General features: G+C 39.2%; 1 protein-coding gene across 6 annotated transcripts in view; it reads right to left on the bottom strand.

Moving 5' to 3' along the window:
• Positions 1 to 18,220, bottom strand: part of LOC131228496 (uncharacterized) — a 72,658-nt gene that overhangs the window by 40,085 nt on the left and 14,353 nt on the right. For 2 of the 6 annotated variants that reach the window (XR_009162983.1, XR_009162985.1), the window contains exons 3-8: positions 16,664 to 16,702; positions 16,154 to 16,206; positions 15,984 to 16,047; positions 15,859 to 15,901; positions 15,674 to 15,721; positions 11,082 to 11,336 (exon numbers count right to left, since the gene is read on the bottom strand). Coding sequence is in view for 1 of the 6 variants with exons in the window: in XM_058224176.1 (XP_058080159.1) it covers positions 11,172 to 11,336; positions 15,674 to 15,721; positions 15,859 to 15,901; positions 15,984 to 16,047; positions 16,154 to 16,206; positions 16,664 to 16,702 (412 nt within the window). In the remaining 5 variants the exon portion in view is untranslated. Of the gene's footprint in view, positions 1 to 9; positions 299 to 646; positions 666 to 10,854; positions 11,337 to 15,673; positions 15,722 to 15,858; positions 15,902 to 15,983; positions 16,048 to 16,153; positions 16,207 to 16,663; positions 16,703 to 18,220 lie in introns of those variants that run through there. The other 4 variants (XR_009162984.1, XR_009162982.1, XR_009162981.1 and 1 more) reach the window with 4 other exon arrangements.

The following is an 18,220-nucleotide window of genomic DNA, read 5'->3' on the forward strand; positions in this document are numbered from 1 at the left end:
TTAAAAGGATGGCATAATGGTAATTTCCCTTTTCAACAGCAACGGCGTAACGGCTATTAATGGCCCATTGCAGCAGAGGGTAATTACAATTGTTAGCAAAAATTGGGGAAGGTGGATACAAATATGAAAATATGAGGGGAAATCTCTGATTATCACAAAAGTGAGGGTATATATAAATTTCCCTTTCTACTCCTCGAGGGACTCAAGACTGGCACATTAAAAGTATTAATGGATATGAAATCCTAGTACTCCATTGTCGGCCCCCACAAAGATGTCCTGTTGCAAAATTCAGACCGGTCTGTTTCCCATATGTACATTTACAAAAGGAATGGGTGGTTAGAAAACGTCCAACAGCATTACAAATTCAGATGTGTGTCCCACCCGCAGATGAGTGGAGTTGCCAGATGCTTGAGCCTGGATAGAACCTGCACGATGAGCTGCTTGGATCCATGCATGTGTTACAACTTGGCACACATGAGACACAAGTCGCCTTGGTGCAGCCTTCACATTTGTTACTCTATTATAAAAAGCGCCATATGATCCAGCATACTCAGGTTTCCCGTGCCTAGAAGCTGGACCAACGGATCATTGATCCAGACCATAGGTTTGACACCATTCACTGCAGATGGATTAAACCTCTCTCAATCACATCTTTGCCGTTTCTCCTTTGAACATTCAAAGAATGGGCAATTAGAAATGATCATATGATCATTGTATGATGTATGTATGATAGAATGTTATAGAGTGATTGTATACATTCATACACCGTATATGAGAAAATGTCTAAACTTAGATGTGTTTGACTTGGTCAACATACTTACATGGTTAGACAAGTCTATTATGGATAGTGCTTGCAATTTAAGCAACTTATGATGATTGCCCTAAAGAGATCCCTTTATGACAAGGAAAGTCGAGTGTCATATACCATGACGAGTCTATAAATATAGGAGAATAGCCTTTCGTTTTTTACACACATACCCACCCACCCACATGGGCACTCAAACCCATGACTTAAGTGTTGGAACGTGCATCTATCACTAACCCATGCATTGAGACCCCAATATAGGAGAATAGCCTATGGAGCTCTACAAGGTATCGAGCTCTCGAAGGGCTCCTTTAGCACATAGAGTAGGAATTCTACGATCGTTGTCCTCTTCCAACCATCATTAAATGTCTGTTTTTATCATTTTTTATTTTATTTTATTTTTATTCATGCATGCCTAGAAGTAAATCCAATTTGATTTTGTGTTGCTTTTGTCATGTGAAAACTCTTTCAAAATGATAAGAAAGTGAATCTACACTTGGCAAGTCTTAAAAAGTGTAAATTTTATCAAAACTATATGTTTTTCAAACACAAGAAAATGACCAATTTAACCTAGTAGGGTCAGGATTCGCACCCACCTGAGTGCGAGTATCATGTAGACACGTCCAATTGACTGATTTTCTGATCGATTTTTCCCTTAAACAGAAGTTGCACATGTATACAGGCTAGAGCATGTTATAAGAATATTCACATGGCTTAGGAAATATATCTTTATAATGCTCAACTTTTCTCATCATCTTTCTATTTACAATAAAGAAAACTGCAAGCAACTATGAGAAACCCACATATTTGAAAACCTACATTTAAAAATAAAAATAAAAATAAAAAATAAAAAACCATTTATGTTTTTTTTTTTTTTGGCATGAGATTTGATCATACGACATGTTAATATGTTGTATGTCAAGATTCACAATAAATGGAATTAATGTTATGGACTTTAATTCAAGGGTTTTGATCGTATCGAAATCTTTTTTCTTAGATGTGCGCAAAAGTTGTCTCAACTTCGAGTCGCTAGATTTTGCAGATTTATATCAGGTCGGTACGAAATTTTAACCGTGGTTTGCATAATGTATCATGCTTACAATTTTAGCCCAATCCAACAGCTAGATTTGTTGGAATACTAAAAGTTTAGGGCGCGTTTGGTTTTCCAATTACAACGATAATTGGCTGGAAATGGGTAATGATTACATACCCCTGTAATTGTGTGATGACATCACTTACATTTGACTGCAATGATTATATTCTACCATTGTCTGTTTCACAAAGCATCACTGCAAAAATGTTAATTTTATAATATAAAAATGTCATAATTACAATTTCCTTTACCACTCTCATTCTTTGTGCCTTAGTTCTCTCTTCAACAAATACCCACAAAGGATAATAATGAAGGCTCATTTACTTTGAATTATGCCAGAAATTGGAAAACCAAACGCCCCCTTATAGAATATGGACCAGAAATAGCGGTCTACAATATCTCCTAAAATACACATCTAATTAATGTGAAATTGTATATGCAAATATTATAGAAAGATTATGTAGTGTATGTATATTAAGGTAGTGTTAGTGTGTGGGTGTGAGTACACTATCTTTGTGCTCCTCTGAGTATGTAATAGTGCCCTCTTCTAATATAATAAAGTGAGTGTGTTACGGTGTGGAAGGCCCTAAGGCATAAGGCACAATACTCCCTTTCTCTCAAAATTTCCTCTCCATCTTCTTCTCTCTTCTTTTTCTTCCCTTCCCTTCCCTTCCAAACCTCTCAAATCTACTTGGTATCAAAGCCTGGTGCATCACATTGACAGGTGTTACAGGAGATTGCTGATGTCAGCAATTGTATGGATCGTACGGCACCCTTTCAATCGAGAAGAACATGGGTTGGTAGATCTCGATTTTAGGAAATTTATGGTGATTTTTGTGAGATTTTTAGGAATCATCTGAGGTATGTTACACTCAGTTTTCCCTTTTGGTGGAAAAAACCCCAAATCTCGATTTATTTTTTTTTCAATTTCTCCCAAATCGGTAGTTTCTCTGGATTCTTCTCACATGGTGAGTCGGTTTGACTGTAGTTGACTCTCCATGATGTTGTTTTGGATGGAGGATGTGATTTGGAGGGGCTATGAAGCCAAATTTGGTCCGGCTGTACCATTTTTTTTTTTGTTAAGGGAGGGGGGGGCGGCGGCTAACTGTACACCAGAACTCTTGGTTTATGTGCTGGTGGTTGATTCTCATATGCGAGACGTGTTTGGTGTGTGCCTTGGTGGTTGATTCTCATATGTGAGACATGTTTGTGTTGGGTTCACCCTGTAATGACTCGTTTTACTGAGTTCCTTCTTCTTAACTACTTTTATATCTTCTAGGGCACCATTTGGAACTCAAGTTTCACAGTTCTTTTTTGTGAATGTTGTTGTACCCTAGCCCTCTCTTTGAGTTTGTTTGTTGTGTGGCTGTATGGAGGACAAGATGTTATCGAGTTCTAGTGTGGCACCCTCAGAATCTCATCATTTGTTGATCACCACCGTGAAGTTGAATGGTGATAACTATTTACAGTAGGCTCAATCGGTAAAGCTGTTTTTAGGGGTCCGAGATAAGACTTTCGTATATACTGAATGACACTTCAAATTCTATCGATGCAAAATTTTAAGTCTTAGACCAAGAACCAACTGTGAGTAACCCGTCACGTTTTTAACTTTCGCAAAAAGGATATGGGATACACTTCATGACATGCAGTCGAAAGCTCAGAATATATCAAGAATGTTTACATTGATCTCAGATACTAGAAGGTTTTAACAAGATTCACGATTCCTGAAGGAGTACTTTGTTCTTTAGAGTATGTGGAATGAGTTGGACTTCTATCCTCTTCCCTCTAACTGCACTACAGACTATGAGCTCGCTTGGAAGTAGTGTGAAGAAACCAGAAGTACGTTATTTCTTTTTTGGCTCAACCCTGAGTATTATGGTGTGCATAGACAAATCATTGTCATGAATCCTCTTCCCTCTTTAACAGCTATCTACGCAATGTGTCAAAGGGTCACTACATCATTCGACTCTCCTTTTGTTTCCTTGAATCAATCTGCACATGCTATTGGAGATCAATCTTTATTTTGCCATGATACTAAAGTTCCTACATGGAGTGCTCAAGGACGTGGACGTGATTCTGGATTGACTACTCAAGGCAGGGGGTGTGATGTTGATCGTGGAGGATGTGATAATCATGGTCGCAGTGGACAAAGACATGGGCGTGATGGTCCTTGTTATTGCACTCATTGTGGAGGTACCAACCACTTTGTCGATTGTTGCTGGAAGCTTGTTGGTCGCCCATCTTAGGCAAGTATGTCTATGGCTGGTACCGTCTCCACTATTGTATCTGGATCCAGTTACATCAAGCTCTCTCCTATTATGAATGTCCTCCGTTTTGCATGTTCCTAGTTTCCCTCTCAATCTATTATCCGTTAGCTCTCTTACTAAATCCTTAAATTGTTCAATAACCTTCACTATGTGTTTTAGGACCTCCAAACGAAGCGGATGATTGGTGGAGCCCTGAACGTGGAGGAATTTATTTGTTTGATGATGCACCCGCAATAGCTTCTAGTTCCTTGTCCCTATATAAGGAGTCAGTGTCTAGATGGCATTGCTGTTTAGGGCATCCATCCATGTCTAGGCTCAAAACTTTTGTTTCCTTCCATATCTGTATCTAAACCTTTGTCTTAGAGGAAACCCATGCCATTTGAGTTGGTCCACTCAAATATTTGGGGTCCTGCTCCTGTTACCTCATTTTATATATATATAAATATTTTGTTACATTCATTGATGATTGCACACGAATGACCTGGGTTTATCTCTTAGAATCCAAGGGTGAAGTTTTTGATATGTTTAAGTTCTTTTAAAATGAAGTGCTCAATCAGTTTCAATGCTTTATTAAGGCTTTACATTCAGATAATGGGGGCGAGTATATGTCGAATGCTTTTCTGTCTTTCTTGCAGGATCATGATATCATGTCCCATACAACATGCCCTCACACCCCTCAACAAAATAGTGTAGCTGAGCGAAAAAACCGTCACTTGGGAGTAATGATAAGTTGAGTCCTCGGGCCATAAAGTGTGTTTTCTTAGGTTACGCTAGGTCTTAAAAGTGGTACAAGTGTTATGATCCCTTGACCTGTAAAAGGTATGGATCTGCAGATGTCACCTTCTTTGAAGAAATTCCATACTTTTCTACTGAAGGGAGATCTCTACACAATCATTTTGCTAGTCAAGGGGAGGTTATACAATCTAATTACACACTTCCTCCAATTGTCTTTCCCGACAATGATGTGGTATCTTCCCCGTCTGTTTCAAAGCCTATTGTGTGTCATCAACGAACTAAAACTTTTATTGATCACCCTCCTGCCAGTTCGTACGCTTGTCCTGGTGGTTCAGGTATAAGCTCTCACCCTGATCCTCATCCTCATGACAATCTTCTCATCGCTTTACATAAGCCTTCCTACACATGTATAAAGCATCCCATTGGTAATTTTGTCTCCTACCGTCATCTTTCACCTTCTTTCAAGTCTTTTACAACTTCCATATCCTCCTATGCTACCATGCGCACTTTAAGGGAAGTCATGTGTAGCCTTGACTGCACTAAGGCTATGATGGAAGAAATGCATGCTTTGGAGTAGAATAACACTTGGGAGCTGGTTCATTTACCTGAGGGAAAACAAACTGTTGAATGCCAATAGGTTTACACCACCAAGTATCGTCCCAATGGTTTCATCAACCATTAAGGCGTGATTGGTCGCAAAGAGTTTTAGTCAAACATATGGTGTAAACTACTTTGAGGCATTCTCTCTAGTGGCAAAACTTAAACTTTGTTCATGTGGTTATCTCTATGGCTGTGAACATCGTGGCCCATATTCCAGCTAGATGTAAAAAATGCCTTCCTACATAATGATCTTGTTGAAGAGGTCTATATGCATCAACCCCTAGGTTTTTCATGCCTCGGGCGCTCCTGATTCACCCCTTGTGTGTCAACTAAAGAAATCAATTTATGGTCTCAAACAATCTCCACGTGCTTTGTTTGACAAGTTCAATAGTGCTTTTTCTGGAATTTGAATTTATTCGAAGCCAAGCCAATCCTTCTCTCTTCGTGTGTCTCGTCGACCCACAAGGGTTATTGCGTTAATTATCTATGTGGATGACATTGTACTATCTGAAGATGATATAAATGGAATGATGGATGTCAAATAATATTTTCTCAAAACTCATTTTGAGATCAAGGACCTTGGGACTCTTCGGTACTTCTTAAGGATTGAAGTCGCTTGGTCGAAGTCAGGTGTGGTTCTCTCTCAAAGAAAATATGCTCTTGACTCTTCGAGACATGGATGCTAGGATGCAAGCTTGCCACTATGCCTATGGATACTACAATGAAACTCTCTCCTGATGATGGTACTTGCCTCTCTGATCCGGGGGATGTACAGTCGATTGGTTGGCAAACTTGTTTATCTCACTATCACTTGGTCGGATCTTTCTTATGTCGTTGGTGTTGTCTTCATGCATTCCCCTCGTATCGCACATCTAACAGTTGTGTATCATATCCTTCGATATCTCAAGTCTGCCCCTGGTAAGGATTTGCTCTTTTAGCAGCACGGTCATCTTCATCTTTCTGGCTACTCTGATGATGATTGTATTGGAAGTCCACATGATCAACGATCTACAGCTGGATATTGTACATTCGTTGGTGGCAATCTTGTCACCTGGAAGGGTAAGAAGCAGTTTGTTGTTGCTCGCTCTTCTGCTGAAGCCGAATATAGGGCAATGGTTCATGCAACATGTGAACTTGTTTGGCTTCGCACCCTGTTACAAGAACTCAGCTATCCTCCTTCCAATCTCAATCCTTTGCACTATAACAATCAGGTTGCCATTCACATTGCCGGCAATCCTGTGTTTCATGAGTGCATGAAGCACATTGAGGTTAATTGTAACTTCATTCGGGAGAAAGTGGCTAACAAGGAAATTGCAACTCCCTTCGTTCACTCTGGGGACCAACTGGCCAACATCCTAACCAAGTCTCTCAAGTGGGATGCTCTTCTCTATATTACTAGCAAGTTGGGCATGATTGACATCTATGCTCCAACTTGAGGGGGAGTATAGAAAGATTATGCAATGTATGTATATTAATGTAATGCTAGTGTGTGAGTGTGAGTACACTGTCTTTTGTGCTGCTTTGGAGTATGTAATAGTGCCCTCTTCCAATACATGATAAGTATTAATTAACATAAAATGAGTTTTGGAGTATGTTTTCAAGCAAAAATAAGCTTTTGGGTTTCTCATGGTTGCTAGCACTTTTCTTTGTCCACGTGAATGTATAACAAGGAAAACTTAAGCTTTGTAAAGGTTCATCTTCCTTTAACCTTGTTAATAACTTCATGTGCTTACACTAAGCTCTATCCCATATATACATGCAAGCTCAACTCGAGGGAAAAACCGACCAGAAAACCAGTTAACTAGGCGTATTTGCATGATATTCGCATGCGAGGGGGTACTACTAGCCCCAGTATACTAAATCATGCTTTTCCTTGAATCTAGTAAAGGCTTAGTTTTGCCAAAATCTCCATCTTTTTTTAAGACATGCAAAGCCTAAATCTACTGTAATATCACTTAGAAAGAGTTTGTGCATGGCAAAAGCAAAACAAAATCAAATCAAATCTACTTCTAGGCATGCATGAATTAATAAAATCGTAAAAACACAACATGATTGATGGTCGGAAGAGGGTGATCAGGGCAGCACTTTTGCTCCTCGTAATCTCTATTCTCTTTCCATAATTCCTACTATATGTACCAAGGGAGCCTTCTGGGGGTATGGAGCTCTGTGAAGTTTCCGAGGCTACTCTCCCACATTTAAAAACTTATTGCCTATGGCACCTAGGCTTTTCTTGTCATAGAGGGATCTCTTTAGGACAATCCTCATATATGATTTAAATCACAAGCAACACCCACAATATACTTGCTTGATCATGTAAGGACTTTGACCAAGTCAAACCCATCCAAGTTTTAACAATTCCTCATGTACATTGCATGGATTTATACAATTACCCTATTACATGCTATCATACACTCATCCTTCTACGTACCGCCTTAAGGCCTAGTCCAATGTAGGTGACTTAGCTTATGGCTCCAACTCAATATGATGACCCACCTCCCTTTGTAGAGGTAGCAATTTCCGCAACCTTAAACTCAACAAGGACCTCAATCTCCTTGGGAAGAGCTTCACTTGTCGCACTCTCCTCTTACTCTACCAAGCCACAAGGTAGGTGGTCTCTCCCTTCTTAAGATCGGTCACAAGTTGTAAGGCTGAGAAGGTCTCTATCTTTGCCTTACTGGCATGCACAATAGGGACCATACAAGGAAATCCCTCATCCATGACGCCATGACACTAAGGAAGGGTAGAGGTGTCACCTTCGCTATGACTTGAAACTCCATGCTCAAGATCACTTTAAAATCATCCATTGGAAGTGAGGAGAAGTTAGCCCTTCCAGTCCATCCACCAACGCATAGCTCAAAATCCTTCATAACACTATGAATGGGTCAGGCCTCCAAGTTCACTTCTTCATATAGTTGGACTCCTTAACCAATCGTAACCCCAAGCAGTCTGCCCCCTCGCCTGAGAAAAAGTTGTGAGTTGCACCCTTATTAACTAAAGCACGAATCGGCTTCATGTTGATGTAGATGGCCGCATACATCAACCCTTGGCTTGGTGGTTTGGCATCTTTCACCAGTGGACTCTACAAGTCATTCAACAATTGGATCGCCCCCATCCTTGACTCCTCACCATCCTCCTTGGCTTAGACCATGTTCAACGCCTTACTTTGTGGGCATTCCCTGGCCTGATGAACCCCATCACATATAGAGCACCCTAAATTCTTCAAGGGAGTTTTGGTCTTCCCCTTGTCTTGCGGCTTTGAAGGCCTTCCCATCATTGGGCATCTTGTCTCTCCCATCTTTTCCCTTGTTGAAGTAGTTGGCCTACTTGGACTTGGAAGCTCCATCATTCTTGTTGTTGAACTCCACAGGTCACTTGGCTGATATCATAGAAGAAGCAGGACCTTTCAACCCATGCCGTTGCAACTAGACCAACCATGAAGAAGAAGAGCTTGTCATTCTCTATCATGTATGTGAAGTCCGGCAACAGTGTCATGAATTACTTTACATAGTCCTTGATCGATCAAGTTTGCCTAAGTCGCTTAGGACTCTTCCTAGCCAAGTACTCCACATTCTTAGGAAGGAATTGCAACTTGAATTCATTCTTGAGATCCTCCCAAGTAGTGAAGGTGCTGAAACACCTTTTGATGCTGACATGCTTCCTACCTACGCAACTAGAACATTGCATGGTCAGAGGTACATGATCGTGATTTGCATCTTGGCTTCCTCATCCTCCAACTTGGAAGCTTTAAAGTATTGCACTATCTGCCACAAAAACGTTCTCCAAGCCCTTGGCATCCCTACACCCATTGTAGCACTTAAGTTACAGACCCTAAGCCAAGTCGCCTACCCTGGAGTAGGCCCACCATCAGCCAGTCTTTTCAAAGATGGAAACTTAAGTACACAGCACTTTAATCTCCTTCCACATTTCTTCACGAAGGTCAGCAATTTGAACCTTGACTACCTCCATCGTACTTGCCATAGTGTCATCAACTTGCTTGAATGCCTCGGTGTGCTCTTGTTGGGTTGCCTCCTACTTCCTCAACCACTCCTTCAGCTATGGCAATCCCCAACTTGCCGATGCAATCCTCTGATGTTCTAATGCCCATGCTCACCCTTGAGTCATTGGACCAATCCCTCTTGCGGTACCTATACTGATGGCACTTCTCTACATGCTCAAAACCATCCGATGACACCATGACGTCCTCATAGAACCATCTACACACTAATAACAATTGTCATGAACTTGCTAACTCATTTGCTCCAATGCCCATGAGGCACTCGTGCAATGCCCCAAGGCGACTGATCAGCCTAACTCCCACTTGCACCAACAAGTACTATACCTAAGACTCGGTGAAAATTCAAAAGAGCACCCAAGGGTACGCTACAGAGTGAAGTGGAACATGCATTCCACTAGAGTGAAGAATGCTTACAATTCTTGAGTGAGTCACTGAGTTACAAATGAGGGGTCTCCTCCTTATATGGACCCAAGAAAACTCTACAAACTCTAATCTACAGCTAGGATTGTGCATGTGGCACTCATCCAATGGTTGGTGACCTTACAAAAGTTCTAGACAATCTCACACAACTTTAGCACAAGATTCTCACCTTCTACTAGCCTCATATTGTACGAAGAGAGCTAAGAAATGGCTAAGTCATGAGAAACCCTCATTGTCTATTATGACAATCAACTAAAAATTGATGTGGGTTCAGGCTCACCAATTAATTGTAGTAGTCGTCACTTCAATATTGCAGTCCAGGTTCAAATCCAGGTTACTGAATTGATGTAAAATATCTCAAAGCATTAAAATAAAAGAGAAAACCAAAGAAATCTTAGGTTAGCCATTTTTTGTATTGTGTTCAATGGAGGCCTTTGTTTGTTTGAACAGTTAGTTTTAATAGGGGGCTAATACTAATAATATGAAATCATCGGAGTGCACCTAATCATAGCATGCCAAAGTGATTAGATTGTGATCAAGCCAGTTTAAACAAGGGAAATGACCAAACTGTAATAACCTATCCAAGTAATCACAATGAGGAGCCCCAAATTAAAGTAACATTAATTTCAAGTACACATGGAAGTAACTAGAATTTCATCATTTCCACTTTGTTATATTCTGATTTGAAATCCAACTCAAGTGTGCACCAAGCATGCCCCTTAGCCTCTCCTTGGGAGGTTAAGTAATAAATAGACCAATGTAAAGGGAGAAATTGTTCAGTGCTCTCAGAGCCTATTAGTTCTAGCACTACTAGTTGCATTTAGACAGTTGCACCAACTGACTGCACTACCTCAGTGAATCAGGACACTAGTCAAATACCTAAGAAAATATGGTGTTTCTAAGAATCAAACTCCTCCAATGCCAGAATCAGTTAAACCTTAGCCTTCGCACATAATCCATCCAAAATAGCATACTTTCAACGAAACATGACACGAGTTGCAATCATAAAGACTCGCAAACATGGCCTTGAACATCTATATTAAATGGACCTGAAGAAATCATAATCAAGCAAAACAGGACACCAATAAAGTTATGAGCATGCTTCGTGCAATACTCCTGTGAAGAGTTTTTGGGAATAGTACATACCCTGCCCCTCGTGATGTCGGTGGCCCACCACAGCCCATGTATAAGAAGTTGATGATGCAAGTATCAGGAATTTCTCTAATGTTCTCCTTGTCAGTTGCATATATGGTCTTCTTCATCACTGCCCTCGTCGTCGTCATCCTCTCTACTGAGATCAGCATACTCATCCACTGATTCTACAGGAAATAAATCACCCTCTCTACTTCGGTCTCCAACTGTTGGGGTTTTCGTTGCACAGCTGCTTTTACCCTTGTTCATCTGTTAGTAAAATGTGGTATTAGCATGGAGGTTGAAAAGGATGGGAAAAAGCAATTGTACAGCTGAAGTAGTTCCAATCAGCATAACATGGCAGCATCAATTCAAAACATGGACATAAATTTGCCATAAGTCATCCTAATGGGTTCATGGATCATGCCAGTTCTGATCAATCTATGACAATGCTTTGAGACATGGACACTTCTTGAATAGATAACAATCTCTGCCATATCAGGCAGGCGGGAATGAGAAGGATCTTAGAGAAAACACTAACAATAACTTCTTATTTAAGAATAAAAAAGATACAAGGGCACCTGAATCCAGTGCTTTAAAAAGCAAATATGTGAAGGGGGCCATCTAGACCTCCTAAGAGGCAATGCACTTGCCTCTTCACAGTTCACACACATACCAAATTATCTTTTATTTTCTTTAATTAAAAGATCAAATTATGGAAAAATTGAAGGAATTTAAGAAAATGTTAAAAGTACAGAAAAATAATTGAAGCACAGGATGTCAATATACCATGAGATTGAAAGAACATACTACAGGTGATTATTTATGTCATGTAATAGTATAGTTAATGATATAAAATTGGGAAAAGGTCACTCAATTGTATGGTTAGGATCTTCCCATAAGTGAAATTTCCCCATTGTGACCGTTCCATAGTAGGATGTGGACAGTGAAATGTCTAGATCCTTGAACATCTAACCATGTGTTTCGCCAATTACCCCAGTAACTGAAGGGAAAAGCGATTTTACCACCATCAAACCAAACACAGGAATCGTCAGTCAAATTCAGATGTATTCAAGAGACAGGTAAAGGACTATAGGTGATTATTTATGTCATGTAATAGTATAGTTAATGATATAAAATGGGGAAAAGGTCACTCAATTGTATGGTTAGGATCTTCCCATAAGTGAAATTTCCCCATTGTGACTGTTCCATAGTAGGATGCGGACAGTGAAATGTCTAGATCCTTGAACATCTAACCATGTGTTTCGCCAATTACACCAGTAACTGAAGGGAAAAGCGATTTTACCACCATCAAACCAAACACAGGAATCGTCAGTCAAATTCAGATGTATTCAAGAGACAAGTAAAGGAACTTATAATCATTGCACTTTTTCATGGCTTTACCATGAAAACTCGAATCCAAACAGCAACATCATTATATTTTGGTGATGATTTAACATTAAAATAATGTAAAAATGCCATCATTATGATTTTTGGGTGGTACTTTTTTCAGCTTTGACTTTTGTCTTAGCAATTTTTTAATAAAAATAAATCTATTACCCTATTACAAAAAAAAAAAAAAAAAAAAAGCCATCATTACAATTTTACCATTGATAGACCAAACATAGGAATCGGTGGTCAAATACAGATGTTGTTAGGAGATGGGTACAGGAATTTGTAATCATTGCACATTTCTTTTACATTACCATGGTAACTGAAGAAAACAAACAGGCCCTAAACAATTTTTTTTAAAAAAAATAAGAACAGTATATAAAACACTACAAGAACTTGTTCTTCCATCACCACCAAGGTATTCAATAATGGTAATGGTGGCTATAATGGCTAGCATTATGGCCATTACAATACGGGCCGTAACAGCCATTGCAGCCCCTGTAAAGGCTATTATGGACTTGTAACAGTAAAAAATTCAAAGGAAGAAAATGCATCAGCCCCATATCAGACCATCATGGGCCCGTATCAGCCTTTACAGTCATTACAGCTCCATTACGGACCAATTTTTTCAGAATGGCCGTTACGACCCTGTATTGCGTAACGGCTTCCACTGTGACTATTATATAACAGCTGTTACCATGGTGATGACATGAAGATTTCAATCAAAAGAGTCTGAACAAACACATCAACATGTTGCAGGTAGATGAGAATGGATTGCACCCATGATCTCATGATTGCACCATCCAATTAAGCAATGCTTCCAACCCTAAAAAATATCTTAGTAAGTTCACAAAGAAAGCAGATGAGAAAAAAGAAGACAAGGAATAAAATGATTAAAAGCATCTTGTTTTTAAAATTTCAGCCCCTTGATTGAAAAAGATATCTCAATTGGCCTGAGGCTTAGAAGAGGCCTATGCCTCACAAGTGCATTAGCATAACACCTTGAGGATTACTTGGGGGCTGTGAGGTGAGGGATTTGGGGCAGGTATTTAAATTGAAATCCATGGATTTCAAATCTCTTTTGTTTGTCTTTTGTTGGGGATTTGCCAAATCTATGGATTTCCCAAATCCACACCTCCATGAATCCATGGATTTCAGGTAAATTCAAATCCCAAAAGAACTAAAGACTTAGCAAATCCTCTGAAGTGAGAGCGATCTGATCGTGCGCAGGGTGCATATAGCACTTGGCTTGTTTTTGCATAGTCAAGGGTCAAAGTAATTCTTTTGAAAAAAATGTTCTACCATAGCAATAAATGCTCCCCGAATCCATGGATTTATAGCTTGATTCCCAAACAATAGACTTTGGTATTTGCTAAATCCAAATCCAATACAAATCCATAAATTTAACAAGTTCATGGATTTACCAAATTCACATCCTCATTTCCTTGATCCCAAACAGGGCCTTGGGGTGTTTAGGAGTGATTCACGACATTCCCAAGTACTGATCAAATTATTTAAGTATCAATATAATTTCAGAGTTTTCAGCCACTATGTGGCATCTTGTATCTGTGTTTGGACAATGCAACATCATTTCAGTGACTTCTAGAAATTTCGGGAGCAAAACCCAAAGAGAGAAGTTAAAACTGTCACAGCATAAAAATCCACAGATCGTGAGTTTCAAAAGTCAACTTCAGCGAGAAATCATCTTCCTCAAAATTAGTGGAAGCTGCAGCATTGAGCAATGGGATGTGGGGTCTTCCAGTTCTGCTGCCCCGATACATAGTACGGGAATGGGTGCATAGTACACTACTTCCTCCAATACATGGTACACTAGAAGTGGGATCATGTGGGCTGCTCCAGTACATACACTAGGCATATTTAATATAAATTTATATACAAATTCATGTTCTAATTTATACATGAAATGATTAATGTTATTAATACAGACACTGCAGGCATAGTCCCATATCATTTGCATGCTTTTGCATGATCGAAGTATCAATCTTTATGTTCTAGATATAGTTTCAGATTACAAAACACTAGGGGTGAAGAACCATAATTTTAGGTGGTAAATATAGAAATCAAGATCGCAAATGACTCATGATCTGGACCGCGTGATTCGGAACAGAAAACGTTGGGGATTGGGATACTGGTAACATTGCCTCAACCCCTCGATTATTGCAAAGGATTCCAGCTCTCGTTAACTTAGAGATGCATACAAGTTAACATCACATAAGAAGTGTCAGGCACAACAGCACAGAAACCTGAAATGCTAACATACATATGATTTTTGTTTTCTTTGAGAGGTAACCAATTATATTGAAATTGGATAAGGGAAATGTTAATTCCACCCTACCAAGGTAATTTGGTCAAGATAACTCTTTTAATATGACTAGACTTATCAATTTATGCAATGACCAAATTACTCCCGTGAGTAACTGATAATTTTAGGGGAGCGGATTAGGTGAGACCCCGGACTCACCCAAGACGGTGCGACCCTTGCCGTGGGGCCCACCTTGATGTATGCATTCTGTATCCATGCCGTCCATCTGCTTTTCCAGATCATTTTTGGGCATTATCCCAAAAATGAAGCAGATCCAATTATCAGGTGGACCATACCATAGGAAGCAGCAGTAATTGAACGTGCTACCATTAAAAACTCAGTAGGGTGCACCTTAATGTTCCAGTAGCGTTTATTTGCCATCCAATCTGTTGATAAGGTTACATGAGCCTGGATGAAGGGGGAAAAAACAAATATCAGCGTGATCTAAAACTTTTGTGGCCCATTAATGGTCAATTACCACTCTTTCCTATGATATGGTCCACCTGATGATTAGATCTGCTTCATTTTTGGGATAACGCCCTAAAATGATCTGGAAAAACAGATGGACAGCATGGACACAGAATACATACATCAAGATGGCCCCCACGATAAGGGCCGCACCATCTTGGGTGAGTCTGGGGGTCTCACCTAATCTGCTCCCTAATTTTACAGGGTGGAAATAACAAATGCCAATTGACAAATACTTTTATATGAATAAATATTATTAGATCATAAAGGCATAAATATATTCTATCAAATCTGATTCCCATTCTTCATAAATGAGTCCTTTGAAATACAATCCATAAATAGATGGTTTCATGTTTATAAACACTCTCACAGCTTCATCAATTATAAAATTAGCAAAAGCAACGCAACCCATAAAAAATCTTACTGCTCGTAGTAGCGTTCTCCGATCTCTCTCTCGAGCACTCCTAATTGCCTGTGTACAATCACAATTAAAGCTCACTTAGTAGTTGAGTTGGTTAGGGCATGCCCCTTCCACTCATTGATGTACTGGTTTTGGTCTGCCTAATTCGATTATGAGATCCAACCAAAGATGAAGACAAAAAATCCAACCTCATCAAGAACCTTTTGCTCAGCCTCTACTTCCATAATATCTCTACATAATCACAAGATCAATAACATCAATGAGTAAATTCAATTTACAGATAAAAACCTTAAAACAATTTTCTCATTGAAACCTTCCAATGATGCGATCCACATGGCAAGAACATTTAGCGCAAACGCCCAAAGCCTTCGAACACGCTGCAGAATGAGAAACAACAGAATAAAAAAAAAGAAATGATAAGAAAAAACCAAAAATCAAGGAAAACAGATGTATGCTAATAATTCAAACATAAAATGAACTTTCCAGAACAGATGCTATGGTACGCTTGTCGAACTGCCCGTTTTCCACACCGTTGACTACACATTCAAAGTAGATATGTTTCAACAACACAAGATGAGAATAAAATAAAAATCAATTGCACAGAACAAATTAGTCCAACTTAGTAGTCCGCTGGACTCCTGAAAATTGTCATCTACTACCTGTGAGGGTGGGCCCACTAAAGTGAAGGACCAGTAGATATAATTTCAGCAGCCACATTGACTACCTGCTTTTTCCATTAACACAGACCAGTTTAGTAGTCAACAGGGTTTCTAAAAATTGTAATCCGTTGGCCCCCCAAGGACTCATCTAGTTAGGAGTTCAGCATCATGGGGGCCATCCATGATGGAGCGCTGGGAGAATGGCTCAAACCAATTTCAAACCAATTGATGGTGGGTCCTATGGTCCACCAAGGGCCTGAGAAACAAATTTTCAGGTAGGCCTCCAGACTACTAGCTTTTCCATACCAAAAGGAATTGTATGTGCTGTACGTACCATTTTGCAGGCTCAACAAGAGACTTGTATTTACCGTACCTACATAGAAGGGAAAGCACTTAAGTGTAGGAGAGAGATTTTTTATTCTGTTAATTATCAATTTAGTTGAGATTATCATCCTAATTTTAGTTTTCAAGTTTGTGTGGTGTAAAGTAGTTCTTGCTGCACCTAGTTTAGAGGCAGCCCCTGGTATACACTTTGAGGAATATTTTGTATTTTATTTAAATTTTTAGCTATTAGAGTTTTCACATTAGAAGCTAAGAAAAATGATTCTAGGCATGTATTAAGTCTATAAATATGCTTTGTGTCAGAAGAACACAGAAGATGTTTAACTCATAGAGACAAGGAGACTCCTCCTCTCAAAGTTACAGGGAGATACAGTAAAGAAGCGCTTTATTGCAGCCCAATTGGAAAATGCAGAGTCAAGAACGGGTTTTTATTGCATAGATGTGTGGGGATAACTGGTGACAAAATCTGTAGAAGCAAATAGCAATACAATGACATCGATGATGATGATGATGATGATGTAATGATAGATGGGTGTCATCCTGAAAGGCCAAACAAAAAAGAAAAGAGGCATTGAGGTAAAGTCATCTACGGACCCAGGTTTTGCTCAAGAAACCATTGTTGTTAAAATCTTATGACTTATATTTAGATTCTTGCAATTCACTTCTAAGCTTAGGGGAAATTATTTGAATCTTAGTTTAAATCTCATTCTCTAGGGGGGGAGGGGGACGGGGAACTAATTGGATCTGACGATATATTGGTTAGTCATACAATGCATGATTTGAAGCTTACAATTTGACTTATTAGGTTAAACGATTCAATCATAAAACAAGGATAATGGTTGTGGGCTAAACCATGATCCATCAAATTGCTAGTTGCTTCCTTTTTTTTCTTTCAGAAGTTGTTTGGGGCCTTTAAGCCTACATAACATCTCTCGCACTTGCATTAAGCACTTGTTCGAGGTGTTTCAGTTTTGTATCATTTCAAAATGCATTATACATGGACGACTCAAGACAAAGATGCCAATTCAACTGAAATTGATTGACTATTCGCAAAGATTGAGATTTGAGAGCTTACCTTTCATTCATTAGGGGTTTTAGTTTTTTTTTTTTTTTTTTTTTGGGGGGGGTTGGGGGTTGGTTAGCTCGTCAGTACACACCCCACCGTCAGTACACACTCCACCGTTAGCCACCCCCACTAGGGAATCAATACCATGACCTCAGTGTTAAAACGAGGTATCTTCTCTCAGTCTACCACTTGAGATAGTTTTTGGAACTGGTAACTTGAAAGTTGGAAGTTCAAAAAAAAATGTGTATTATTGACTTAAACAGCAACAGATAATTTGCTGTCATATTATGTTGATATTTTGCACATATCCTGATGTGGTATGACAAATTTTAGAAGATCTGATCATATTCCATTTTTTATGTTTTAATATTATTATATTGTTACCTTTTAAAAATATTCTTATATTTTTCTATATCTCATGAAACAAAATCATAAAGATCTTACAAGCTTGCGATTTACAATTCAGGATTCAGGATTTACTAT

Source organism: Magnolia sinica, chromosome 16 (assembly GCF_029962835.1).
Source record: "Magnolia sinica isolate HGM2019 chromosome 16, MsV1, whole genome shotgun sequence".
In the NCBI taxonomy this organism is placed as follows: domain Eukaryota; kingdom Viridiplantae; phylum Streptophyta; class Magnoliopsida; order Magnoliales; family Magnoliaceae; genus Magnolia; species Magnolia sinica.